The sequence below is a fragment of the Lepidochelys kempii genome, chromosome 5 (assembly GCF_965140265.1).
Source record: "Lepidochelys kempii isolate rLepKem1 chromosome 5, rLepKem1.hap2, whole genome shotgun sequence".
In the NCBI taxonomy this organism is placed as follows: domain Eukaryota; kingdom Metazoa; phylum Chordata; order Testudines; family Cheloniidae; genus Lepidochelys; species Lepidochelys kempii.
This window is the reverse complement of record NC_133260.1, coordinates 26,439,843-26,453,596: the sequence shown is the minus strand read 5'-3', so window position 1 is coordinate 26,453,596 and position 13,754 is coordinate 26,439,843. Positions and strand designations below refer to the sequence as shown.

The following is a 13,754-nucleotide window of genomic DNA, read 5'->3' as shown; positions in this document are numbered from 1 at the left end:
ATTGTGGATAGTTCTCTGAAAACATCCACTCAAAGTGCAGCAGCAATCAAAAAAGTGAACAGAATGTTGGGAATCGTTAAGAAAGGGATCGATAATAAGACAGAAAATATCATATTGCCTCTATTTAAATCTATGGTACACCTACATCTTGAATATTGCGTGCAGATGTGGTAGCCTCATCTCAAAAAATATATACTGAAATTGGAAAAGGTTCAGAAAAGGGCAACAAAAATGATTAGGGGTCTGGAACAGCTTCCATGTGAGAAGAGATCAATAAAACTGAGATTTTTCAGTTTAGGAAAGAGACGACTAAGCAGGAATATGACAGAGGTCTATAAAATCAGGACAGGTATGGAGAAAGTAAATAAGGAAGTGTTATTTACTTCTTCTCAAAACACAAGAACTAGGGGTCACCAAATGAAATTAATAGGCAGCAGGTTTAAAACAGACAAAAGGAAGTATTTCTTCATACAACGCCCAGTCAAACTGTGGAACTCTTTGCCAGAGGATGTTGTGAAGGCCAAGACTATAACAGGGTTAAAAAAAGAACTAGATAAGTTCATGGAGAATAGGTTCATCAATGGCTATTAGCCAGGATGGGCAGGGATGGTATCCCTAGCTTCTGTTTGCCAGAAGCTGGGAATGGGCGACAGGGGATGTATCTCTTGATGATTACCTGTTCTGTTCATTCCCTCTGAAGCATCTGGCATTGGCCACTGTCAGAAGACAGGCTACTGGGCTTGATGGACCTTTGGTCTGATCCGGTATGACTGTTCTTATGTTATTTACCTCTTTGGCTCCCAAAACTGTGAAGGAAGGTGTGGAGGCTGAGCAGCCAGGCTCCGCTTCATAGGAAGTTTAAGTGAGGGGTAGGGGATGAGGCAGATGGATAGGCTCAGTGCTCCAGCTCTCTGCCTCTCCAGAAGCACAGTTGGAAAACTCTCTTGAAACAGCATTTTTCTTGAAATACCTTCCCATGAAAAATTTTGCATTTCTGACTTTTTGTCCCCGTTCAGGACAATTTTTTTTCCCCCAAAATGCAAAAAATTTTGCAGGAAGGGATTTCCATTTTCTGGCCACCTCTTGTATCATGTACTTCAACAAACAGTCTGATTTCAAAAGTACTGACCATTAAGTGGCTCCTGATAATTGAAATAAATGGAAGCTGCTGGGTATTCAGGAATCATGAACACCAGACTACTTATTTAGGCACATAATATATGAATGTAAAAGTCTCATTTTAGGCACCAGCTTCTAGTTAGTTAGGTCTTGCCACTGAAGTATGTATGGACCTTTCATGTCACACACTGTTTGGTTCAGAGGAGGATGGGTTTCATTTCCCCTGTCATTTTGGGCTACAATTTACCATTGTAAATTGCTTTTTTCTCAAAATCATATGAAGCATTCAGTCATCCTTTATTCAGAGGACACTGGAAACGGGTGTCTCAAGATTAACTCTTGAATGTAGTGAACTGCATAACAGTGTCAAGGGATGTCAAGTTGTTTGCACAATACACTTAACAGAACTGGTCACATTTAAAATTGTATGCAGCACATTCGCTTACATGCAATCTCATTTATTTATTAACATACTAACCACCATGAGGATCCACTCTGTAGACAGGATCATACTGAGGATAAAGGGTATTCTGCAAATGAAATTTAGTGTACTGAATAACTCTTTCTATTACATCCTCAATATACACAGCTTTAGGCATATTTGGTGATGTCATTATGTTGATCGCGGTAAGACAGGCATCTGCAGACTTTGTGACTCTCTCCATAATCAGATCTCTCCACAATCTTTCCTCATCTTCAGTGTCATTATTCTACAATGAAAAACAGAAAGTTATATACGTTTTCTAAAAAATATGCATTAAGACAAAATTAATTCTGAGTTTTCACAAATACATATTATATTTCTGTATATTACAGGTTAACCCTGCTGAATAATATATACTACAAAAGAAGATTTTATAAATATATATACTAAAACATTATATGACATTTATAATCAGAGTGCTGTGCCTATATTATAAATGTAAAATGTATTTTATTAGCTGGAAAGTAGAATTTTTTTTTATAATATCTCCCTAAACCAGAATGAGATATTAAGGACATGTAATCACCTAAAGGCCCACAGGTTATATTTTTCATGGGTAATTAACATTAACAGAAATTTCTACATTCATCAATAAAGACTGAATTACTTCAAGCAAAAATTCTATTAATTGATCTAATAATTCTTTATTATTTTTAGATGTACAGTACGATGTTGAGTTTTGTGAGGATGAATACATTAAAGACTTTGTGACGCACTTTGAGACTGACTGATGAAAACTGATGTATCAAATCTAGGTGTTATTTTTATAACCCCTGTGATTAGGCTCAGCAGAATCTGATTAAAAAAAATTGATATCAATGTTTATTTTTATGCATATTTTTCAATGTTTATTGATATAAATGTTCAGAATTGTGCAAAATTATGGATTTTAAACTTTTTTTTACTTTTATCTATATAAATTTTCATAGTTGCAGGAAATTATGTGGGTTGTCAGACAATTATTATTTAATGACAGTAGAGAGAGATTCAGAAAGTTAAAGCTTAATAATCATTAAAACACAAACTGTCAACATGACCTGTCAAAATATACTAAGTAAATATCCTTAAGTCAAATTCTCATAAATTCAGCATTGTTCTTATTGTCTGTAAATTTAAATTACAACCAAAGGAAATACTTTTTCATTAGTTTGTGTCTTTGCAGTGAAATCTGTTTACCAACATTTAATAATAAAAAGCTAATCCTTCCAAGCCTACCTATGATTGCTACTTTGACCAGTTTCAATTTCTACCACTATATGTAACTCTAGTGCAGAAAGACTTTTATAAACCATGTGAAAATCATGAGGATTTTCCTGATCCTGTTTTTTCTTCCATGCTCCTTAAAGTCTCAAGATTCCCCTTGTTAGTCATCATCATTGTGTTGAGGATTTGACTCATCAATAACTATGCCTTAAAAACAGACAAAGGAATTGCTAAAGAATCATGAGAGAAACCTCCTCTGTCCCAGAGGTTGAAAGTACAGTCTATGCAGCTCTTCTATCAACCACCAACTCAGACAAGCCTTCAGTATACTAGAGTAGGTCCTCTCAGCCACAAACACACAGACAAAACCTTGGCAGTGAGTCTCTGAGCTTGGGTCAACTTACTCTGGCTCACAGAGCTCCCGCTGGAGGGTTAAAAGTAGCAGCACAGATGTTCCCAGTCAAGCTGGAGCATGGGCTCTGAGATCCATCTCCTGGGTTTCAGAGCCCAGGCTCTAGACCAAGCTGGAACATCTACACTGCTATTTTTAGCCTTATAGCACAAGCCTCACGAGCTCATGTCAGTTGACCCAGGTTCTCAGACTCTCTGCGACGATTTTGGGGGGGAGGGGAGGGGGGTGTTTGGCAGCATAGATGCTCCTGTAGGGATCTTTAGAAAAAAATTCCCACCAGCTTAGTTGGATTGATTGGTCTTATGATTAATAAAATGCACTGGGATTCCAGAGACATGTTTTCCTTTGATGGCACTGCCACAGACTACCTAAGACTGATCCTGGGAAAGTATGAAGTTAGTCAGTTCAGTAAAGCAATTCAGCATGTACGTAAGACTATCCCTTTAGCAAAGCACTTAATCACATGTTGAATTTTAAGCACATGCTTAAATCTCATTGACGTCAGAGGGGTTAATTCAGAAGCCTAAAGTAGATGCTCCTAAAATGGACTCCTAAATTGGAACCTTGATCAATCTGTATCTGAATTCCCCATCTGTAAAATGATGAAAAAAAGAGTTACCTACCTTCCGTAATTGTTGTTCTTCGAGATGTGTTGCTCATGTCCATTCCATTCTAGGTGTGTGCGTGCCCAGTCATCGGAGATTTTTGCCTTAGCAGTACCCATAGGGTTAGCAGGGGCGCCCCAGTGAGTACCGTACTCTTGCCGGCAACTCCAACAGACGGATAGGAGGGTGGGTAATGGAATGGACACGAACAAAACATCTAGAAGAACAACAGTTACGAAAGGTAGGTAACCGTTTTTTCTTCTTCGAGTGCTTGCTCATGTTGATTTCATTCTAGGTGACTCACAAGCAGTTCCAATGGAGGTGGGCTTGGAGATGGTGGTCTTGTAGCTTGCTGCACTGCCCTGCCGAAGCCAGCATTGTCTCGGGCCTGCTGGGTCAGCACATAATGGGACATAAACATGTGGACAGACGACCAGGTAGCAACTCTACAGATCTCTTGGATTGGCACCGGAGACACTTGCAGCCTAGTTGAGTGCACTTTGACTATCGCCGGTGGAGGCACACTCGCCAGCTCATAGCAGTATCGGATGCAGGCTGTGATCCAGGACAAAATCCTCTGAGCAGACACTGGGCGACCTTTCATCCTGTCTGCCGCTGCAACGAACAGCTGCACTGACATATGGAAAGGCCGTGTCCTGTTAATATAAAAGGCCAGTGCCCTTTGGACATTCAGGGGGTATAACCTGTGCTCCTCTTCGGAATTATGGGGCTTCAGAAAGATGACTGGTAAGAAAATGTCCTGGCCGGTATGAAACTGGGAGATTCCGGGAGACTATGTTGGGCAGGAATGCCAGGTGCAGCCGCAGCTGGACCTTATGCTTGTAGAACACCATATAGGGTGGCTCTGACCTAAGTGCCCTGCTCTCAGACACTCTGCTGGTAGACGTAATCACCACCAGTAACGCAACCTTCCAGGAGGGAAGGAGAAGACAGTAGGAAGCCAGAGGTTCAAAAGGAGACCCCATGAGCCTCAACAGCATGAGATTCAAATACCAGGGAGTAACAGGATCCTGGACGTAATGGTAAAGACGCTCCAAACCTTTCAAAAACCAGGCTGTCATGTCGTGAGCGAAGATCGACCTGCCTTGGAACAGAGGGTGGAAAGCTGAAAGAGGAGCCAGGTGGACCCTGACAGACGACAAGACAAGCCCTGAAGCTTCAGATGCAGAAGATAATCCAGGATCATCTGCAGTGAGGCCAGCTTGGATGGACAAGCCGATCCGAAGCCCAGCACGTGAATCTTTTCCACTTCGCCTGGCAAGCTGTTCTGGTGGAGGGCTTTCTGCTACCCAGCATGACCTGTTGCACACGGGTTGAGCATTCCCAGTCTTCCGCATTCAGACTTGCAGCAGCCACGCTGTCAAGCGCAACACCTCTAGGTTCGGGTGCAGGAGACTGCCAGGGTTCTGAGACAGCAGGTCCTGCCAGAGAGGGAGTCACAGCGGCACAGCTTCCGAAAGGTCCAGTGTGCTGAACCAGGACTTGCAAGGCCACTTTGGGGCTATCAGAGTAACCTTCACCCTGTCCTGTTTGATCTTCATGAGGACTCTGTGGATCCATAGCACTGGCGGGAAGGCGTACATCAGGGCTCCCAACCACAGAAGCAGGAAAACATCTGACAAGTACCCCCTGTCCATCCCCTGGAGCGAACACCTGGCATTTCCTATTCTGGTGGGACGTGAACAAGTCCACCTGGAGAGTCCCCTACTTTCGGAAGATCATACTGGCTGCCTCCAGATGAAGCACCCACTCATGGCAAGACGAGAAGTTCCTGCTGAGGCAATTTGCTAGCACATTCTTGGTCCTGGGCAGTTGCGCGCTTACCAGATGAAAGGCATGCTGCACACAGAAGTCCCAAAGGCTGAGAGCTTCTTGGCAAAGAGCTGATGACCTGGCTCCGCCCTGCCTGTTGATGTAATACACCTTGGTGGTATTGGTCTGGCAGGCCAGGAAAACTGCTGACATTGATGTGAAGGGCCAGAGTGTCCTGCAACCAGCGGACTTGAGTGCTGAGCTCACTCAGGTGGGCTCCCCAGCCCAGGTCCGAAGCATCTGAGATGAGGGTCAGTGACAGAGATGGGGCTGCGAAGGGAACACCTTCCAACACCGACTCAGGGTTTAACCACCACTCCAGGGACGACAGGATGTGATCTGGCACCCTGACTACCTGGTCTAGATAGTGTCTGTTGGGAGTGTAAACCAATGCCAGCCATGCTTGCAGAGGCCTGAGGCAAAGCTGGGAATGACTGACCATGTACATACAGCAGTCATGTGGCCCAGCAACTGCAGGTAGGTGTGAGCCATAGTGAGAGGGTGGTTCTTCACATGGGAGATCAGGTCCGACATGGCCTGAAAACATGCCTCCAAAAGGAAGGCTCTGACTTGCATGGAGTCGAGAACCATCCCTCTGAACTCTTTGCTTTGGGCTGGCCTTAAAGTGGATTTTTTCCTCGTTTATTAACAGGCCCAGGTCACAGAAGGTGGAACGCACCCGATCGAGGCTTCTCTACACTTGTTCCTGAGACCTGCCCTTGATGAGCCAATCATTGAGATATGGGAAGACCTGGACCCCTTGACGTTTGAGTTAAACAGCCACTGGCACCATACCCATGCCATCTGAAAGAGAACCTGGCAGCCACAGTGCCCTTCTCCACCAGGATGCCAAATTCTTGGGCCAAACCCTGTGGGAGGGACTCCTTGAACTTATGGAGGGAGTCCCATAAGTTAAAATTGTATCGGCCCAAGAGGGCCTGATGGTTTGCCACCTGGAACTGCAAACTGGCCTTTGAATAATTTTTTTTTTCCAAACAGGTCCAACCATTTGGCCTCTTTATTTCGGTTGTCAAGCTGGTATTTGTCTCTTTCATTGGCCGCAGAAACCACCAGCGAGCCTGGGGGAGGGTGGTTGTAGAGATATTCAAACCCCTCGGCCAGAACAAAGTATTTCTTTGTTGCACGGGGGAATGGAGACGCGATGGGGAGCACTCTCATGAGGCAGGTGACTGGGACCTGTGCCGAGAGGATGACTGGCAGGAGGGCAAATGGCACTGGTTGTACTGGGACCAGCGTCTTCCTCTAGGTGATCTGCGTCAAGACGGCTGAGGCTGCGAACACTGTGCCGGTGACTGAGGGCAAGCCTTGGAGGGTCTAGGCTGCAACTCCAGTGATATATGGTGCAGAGGTGGAGGGCGCTGCTTTGTCTTGAGAGAGATTGGCGGTGCTCCACTGTCCCCTGAGGGGTATTAGTGACTGGCTTGCCCTTGTGGGATTTGCCAGTTCCTGAGGCACGTGCTGCTTCAGTAGTGTGGGTGGAGGCTTGTGCTCTCTCAGCGCTGGGGGAGCTTGTGAAGGTGTTGGTGCCATCAGGGGTTTAGGTCCCATACTGCTCCTTGGAGTCAGTGGAGTCTTCTTTTCACAGGAGTAAGGGCCCCGACCGGGGAGGTATGAGCGTATGGCTCCAGAGTGGTCCAGCAGGCTGAAGTGGGTCCCTTGCCTAAAGACCTATTGCTCTTTTTCCCTGGTGCTGGGAAGCCATGCTTTTTGGTCTTCTTTTTGGGCACTGGCAATGGGGAATGCTGCTGGGTGGATCCTGGTGTGCACTGCGCACCAAGGCTGAGGTACTCTGTGAGTCCTGGTGGGGCTGCATGGAGGCCGGATGCAGGGCAACTCCATGATGAGAGCCTGTAACTGAATATCCCACTCCTTTTGTGTTTAGGGCTGAAAGTTTTTACAAATTCGGCACTTATCTCTAACGTGTGATTCCCTCAAGCACTTGAGGCAGCTGCTATTGGGGTCACTTACAGGCACAGGCCTGCTGCAGTCTGCACAGGGTTTAAACATGGGAGACCGGGGCATGCCCTGCCTGGACGAAGTCCCCATTGGGATCCTAACTGCTAACTTCTAACTACACTTAGCAACCTCTTAACACTAACTACTATAAACAAACTATTTACAAGGCCCTAAGGCTCTAAGTCAGTAGACGAAAACCCGCTAGCCCTTGCAATGCAAGGAAAAGTGCTCCGACTACCCACCACAGGTGGTAAGAAGGAACTGAGAGGGCATAGGGTCAGCAGCGCCTGATATACCAGCACATGAGCGTGGCACTCAAGGGACCACCCCTGCCGACCCTACGGATACCACTAATGCAAAAATCTCCAAATACTGCACATGTGGGTACGGACACACCTAGAATGGAACTGATATGAGCAAGCACTTAAAGAAGAATAGTATTTCTCTTCTCCCAGCTGTTGAACCTACCCAAAGCCCTAGGGATTTTCTCTTCTGACTTGTCTATTTAGATTCAGTTAAGGGCAGGAGCACACCATCTTCTGTGTATGTACAGCATCTAGCACAGGGGTGGGCAAACTTTTTGGCCCGAGGGCCACATCTGGGTGGGGAAATTGCATGCAGGGCTGGGGCAGGGGGTTGTGGTGTGGGAGGGAGTGCAGGGTGTGGGAGGGGTGTGGTGTGCAGGAAGGGGCTCAGGGCAAGGGGTTGGCCAGAGGAGGGCTGCGGGAGGTATGAGGGGCTCAGGGCATGGATTTGGGGTGCAGGAGGGGTTCGGGCTTCGGCGTGCAGCGGTGCCAGGGCAGGCTCGATCTCTGCCTGCCTTGCCTGGTGCCACTCTCAGAAGTGGCCAGCACCACATCCCTGTGGCCCCATGAGTGGGAGGGGAAGAAGAGGGCTCCGTGCGCTGCCCTTGCCTGTGGGTACCTCCCCCGAAGCGCCCATTGGCCGAGATTTCCTGTTCCCAGCCAATGGGAGCCGTGGAGGGCGGTGCCTGGAGGCAAGGGCAGTGCACAGAGCCCTCTTCCCCCACCTCCCGAGGGGCTGCAGGGACGTGGTGCCGGCCACTTCTAGGAGTGGCGCGGGGCTCGTGGCGCGAAGGGGGTGGCAATCCTGCAGGCCGGATCCAAAGTCCTGAGGGGCCGGATCCGGCCCGCGGGCTGTAGTTTGCCCACCCCTGATCTAGCATAACAAAGGCATAGTCTCGATGGGGCTCACTAAGCATTAGTGAAATACAACTAACATTATTAATAGTAAAACTAGTGGGAATTTTTTCCTAAAATTCTCCAGCATAGATATGGTCTTAGCGAGAGACTGACTGGGGGGCAGAAAAAAAAAAACTCTGGGCCACATATAGGGCAGTGCAGCATTGCTAAGTTGTTTCCAAAGTCTTATATTTTGAGATAAATCTTCAACATTTTAGTATTGAGTATATTTCATAATGGAGTTGCAGATTCAGTATTTTGGGTATACCTGGTGGGTATATTTGAAAATTTAAGAGAGACCTGCAAATATTTATTAGAAAAATTGGGCTTTCCTTCTTTATAATCCCTTTCTTCTTTATAATATATAAAGAAAGACCTGAAAGGTGATTGTTTAAATTTATTTTTTTAAAATTTAAAATTTATTTATTTAAAAATTTATTTAAAATTTCTTCTCTGCTTCCTTTTTAATTCAACTTAAGTATCAAGAAAGTCAAGTCTACTCTTCTCTGGTTTTTCTAACGAACCCCTCAGAGATATCAGGAATCTCACCTGTGAATACTGAACACCTTAACAGAAAGAGTGAAGAGGCTGACTCTTTGACAAAGTCTTCCTTTGTCCAAAGCGTTGATTAGTAATTCAAGTTAATTTGCTTTAATAAAAATATAAAAATTCAAATTTTTCAACTAAAAATCCCTTGCCCTCTCAATTGCTCATCTTTCAGTCTCTGGGCTCTCATGATGTCACCATTTCACTAGCTCTTCAGTCATCATGAAGGTAAGATTGGGCCTGAGTTTATTGGAACAAGCCATGCAGAAAACAAACTTAAAAAAACAACAACAATAATTCAGCCCTTTCTTCATACATAGTAAGAAAAAGTAGAAAAGGAAACAAGCAGCCTATTTTCTCCTCCACTTGCAGGTCACTTTTAAAGACATTTTGGAACTGTGTAGTGAAACATGAACAAACCACCACCTATCTAAAAGAAAAATAAAATATTCTGACACATTTAATATGTTCATTTTTTACTTAAGTAAAAATGCCTCCAATCCAAAGGCATATGTATTAACTTTGGTCTATTACCATTTTCCTCAGGCCTGGTCTATACTTTGCCAGGATAGCCATATTGAATAGGAACATGTGTGGGGAAACACACTCTTAACCAACATATGCCAGAAAAGTCCCAGTGTAGACAGTTATAAGAATTTTTTGCCTGTACAGCTTATTTCATTCAGAGAATTGATATAAGTTATACCAGCAGAATAACTCTTTTGCTGATATAAACTGCATCTACATTAGACGAGTTTGCTGGATAGCTATAGAGGAGTGACTATCTGCTTCAGACAAGTCCAGCTCTTTGGTCCCATAACAAATTATGAAAAGAGGTAATCACAGAAAAGTCAATTTATTTTAAAAAGATGCCTGAACGTTGGCACCCTTCTATTAATTTTCCAAAAGAACAGAAGCTATCTTCTTGGTACATTTTTATATTTATGTGTGCGTTATATGATAGAAACAGTTAATAATTAAAGCATTAATATATTAGTTTATATATACAAAAACTATGACATTTTGCCAGCTTGTCACAAAAATTAAATCTATTGAAAAAAGGAAAAAAATAAATAATTACAAGACATTTATGAACTTAACCGCCTCTAGAACATAAGAGCGGCCATACTGGGTCAGACCAAAGGTCCACTGAGCCCAGTATCCTGTCTTCTGACAGTGGCCAATGCCAGCTGCCCCAGAGGGAATGAACAGAACAGGTAATCATCAAGAGATCCATCCCCCGTCACCCAATCCCAGCTTCTGGCAAATAGAGGCTAGGGACACCATCCCTGTCCATCCTGACTAATACCCATTGATAGACCTATCCTCCATGAACTTATCTAATTCTTTTTTTAACCCTGTTATAGTCTTGGCCTTCACAACATCCTCTGGCAAAGAGTTCCACAGGTTGACTGTGCGTTGTGTGAAAAAATACTTCCTTTTGTTTGTTTTAAATCTGCTGCCTACTAATTTCACTTGGTGACCCCTAGTTCTTGTGTTTTGAGAAGAAGTAAATAACACTTCCTTATTTACTTTCTCCACACCAGTCATTTTATAGATCTCTCTCATATCCCCTCTTAGTCGTGTCTTTTCCAAGCTGAAAACTCCCATTCTTATTAATCTCTCCTCATATGGCAGCTGTTCCATATCCTTAATCATTCTTGTTGCCCCTTTCTGAACCTTTTCCAATTCCAATATATCTTTTTTGAGATGGGGTGACCACATCTGCACGTAATAGTCAAGATGTAGACATACGATGGATTTATATAGAGGCAATATGATATCTTCCGTCTTATTAGCTATCCCTTTCTTAATGATTCCCAACATTCTGTTCACTTTTTTGACTGTCGCTGCACATTGAGTGAATGTTTTCAGAGAACTATCCAATCACGCCAAGATCTCTTTTTTGAGTGCTAACAGCTAATTTAGGCTCTATCATTTTATATGTATAGTTGGAATTATGTTTTCCAATGTGCATTAGAACATCTATCTAGAGATAGATATTCTAAAAGATCCTACAAAGAACTTTGAAAAATGCCCTGAAGTCATGAATAATGTTTGGGGCGTTGGTTATAACCCTCACTCAATCCTTCATGTAATTATGCAGGTGCTTAACTTTAATCATGTGAGTAGATCCATCAAGGTCAAATTAAAATGCTTCCTCTCAATTCTAAATGGTGAGAATCTGCTTTACAGAAAAGTACAGTTTTCTTCTATGGTATATATGAAGTTTAATGGGCAGGTAACAAAGAAAGTTATGCTGGCTGCAAGTTTGCCAATTGCCAATAAAAATCACAGAATGACACTAATGTGTTAAATTATATTTTTAAAAACAGAACACTACCAATCTGCTCTATTTTTAAATAGTTAGTTTTTTACATAAGGAGAACACTGTAGAAACAATATAATTAGGCAAATATTTACTACTACCTGTTGCATTGCTTAAGGGATTATGTTAATTTGTAAACACTAAAATTTCACACCATATTAATTATTATGTGAACTAAAATAGAAATCCTTTACAGTTAAAACCAAAATTATTTTGGAAATATTGCCATTGAGATTAAAATGAAAGTGCATATTTTAATCATTATAGTGATGCCAACAACTATGCTCTGAAACTCACGTGGTTTAGTAATGTAGAAAGCTTTGAGCCATCTTGAATATTCTTCTCCAAGATGTTCAGGACTTTCACTGTTTTATCTGTTGAAAGCTAAAATAAAAATACTTGTATCAAAATAGCAGAAAGAATGTAAACAAATTATTTCTAAGTGGTTAAAATCAAATGTGTGCATGGAAGACAGGGCATACTGTCTAATTCTGGTGTAAAAATTAGGTTGTAAATGCTTGGGGTAGGATCTTAATTTGTGTTTTTACAATTTCTAGCACAGTGAGGCCTTGATCGTGACTGAGGATTCTGATCATATAATAAAACTAAATATGAAGCAATAGTAATAATGGTGATGCCTGTATAGAAATTAAAAATAAACAACAACATTCCATTAGTCTTCTGTTTCTTTGTTTGTTTTTTACAACACATAGGGAGATTAGTAGTAGTTTCTAGTGGTTTGTCACTTGAATTACACAATACAAAAATCTTGAATAAACCACAGTATGAAGTCAGTTTTCATGTTGCAATCAATTTTATAATATGAATTCACTAAGTTTTTCTCATCAAAATGTAATTTGAGAGATTTAGGTTAAATTCTTTATGATTTATTAGAACACCTTCCACAAAAACTGTTCACCCAGATTACACTTTGAACTGGCAAAAATGTATGGGAATATGTTTAATTATGTATATCTGCCACTGCTATCTTCTTGGTGCCAGGAATCAGAATTTGCCAAAACAAAGCACTAATCATGAATCCTGGTTGGCTAGAGTAAGTTTTGTTTTTAATTTATTCTACAGTTTATGGACAACTACAAAATAATTTCAACACTGTGTTGGTACTGGTGCATATATATTTTATTCTCACAGGGGGACTGTGCTGAAAATAAAGTAATTCTACATGACCTACTCATGTTCTACAAAATTAAGACCAGGAAATGAGTGGAGCTTGCTGACCCTTTAAGAATGGGGGCCACTAGCCCAGGTCTTACTGGAACTCAGTCCTGTAAGGCCACTGGTTTCTGGGAGATGTAGACCTCAAGTGACTGAGGGATGACGACTCATCAGGCGATATACAACCACTTTGTAAAAGAACTGTTTGTGCTCAGTATGATGTAGGAACTGGCAAGAACTCCAGCCAGTAGAAGCTGAGGCCTAAGGAGACTTGTAGGGAGCAAGGGCTAAGGCTTGGAAATATCTAGGGAGGAGATGCACCCAGCCCAAAAAGAGGAGTGAGGGCACTCATGGATAAGGCCAGAAGGGAGGCCTAGAGCTGGGGCTACTGAAAACCATAGGAAGAGGTTCATATACTAAGGAATCCAGAAGTCTTCGTAAGAAGTGGCCCTGGAAAGACAGAGTCAGGATAGTAGTGAGGTTGAGAACAGAGAGCTCATAGTGTAGAATCGCATGGTTGGATACCTATACTAGGAAGAGGGTATTAATCTTAGAGGGGTGATACCAATAACCTGCTTCAACAGGATAAACCCCCAAAATGAAGCCCAGGAAGGCATAAAAAGAAAGCCATAGCTTGTTGAGGGCACAGATATTGTTTAGCCTAGGAAAGGGAACCCTGAATTAACAGGGATGTAAGGCTACTGGGCCTGGGGGAAAGGAAATCCAGTGAGAGAAGACTGCTGGGAAGAAGACTGCTGTTGTACTCTGGGAAAAGGGTGGACTTTGTGACATCACCCTCTAACTACATCATCTCAATGCAACAAAGCACTGAGGACCACTAGCTGAAAGGAGGGAAATTGAGACAAGC

General features: G+C 42.9%; 1 protein-coding gene across 6 annotated transcripts in view; it reads right to left on the bottom strand.

Moving 5' to 3' along the window:
- NIPBL (NIPBL cohesin loading factor) overlaps positions 1–13,754 on the bottom strand; it is a 295,049-nt gene that overhangs the window by 75,334 nt on the left and 205,961 nt on the right. For all 6 annotated transcript variants that reach the window (XM_073343794.1, XM_073343792.1, XM_073343793.1 and 3 more), the window contains 2 exons: positions 12,008–12,094; positions 1,598–1,829 (listed from right to left, as the gene is read on the bottom strand). In XM_073343794.1, the coding sequence (XP_073199895.1) occupies positions 1,598–1,829; positions 12,008–12,094 (319 nt within the window). The remainder of the gene's footprint in view (positions 1–1,597; positions 1,830–12,007; positions 12,095–13,754) is intronic.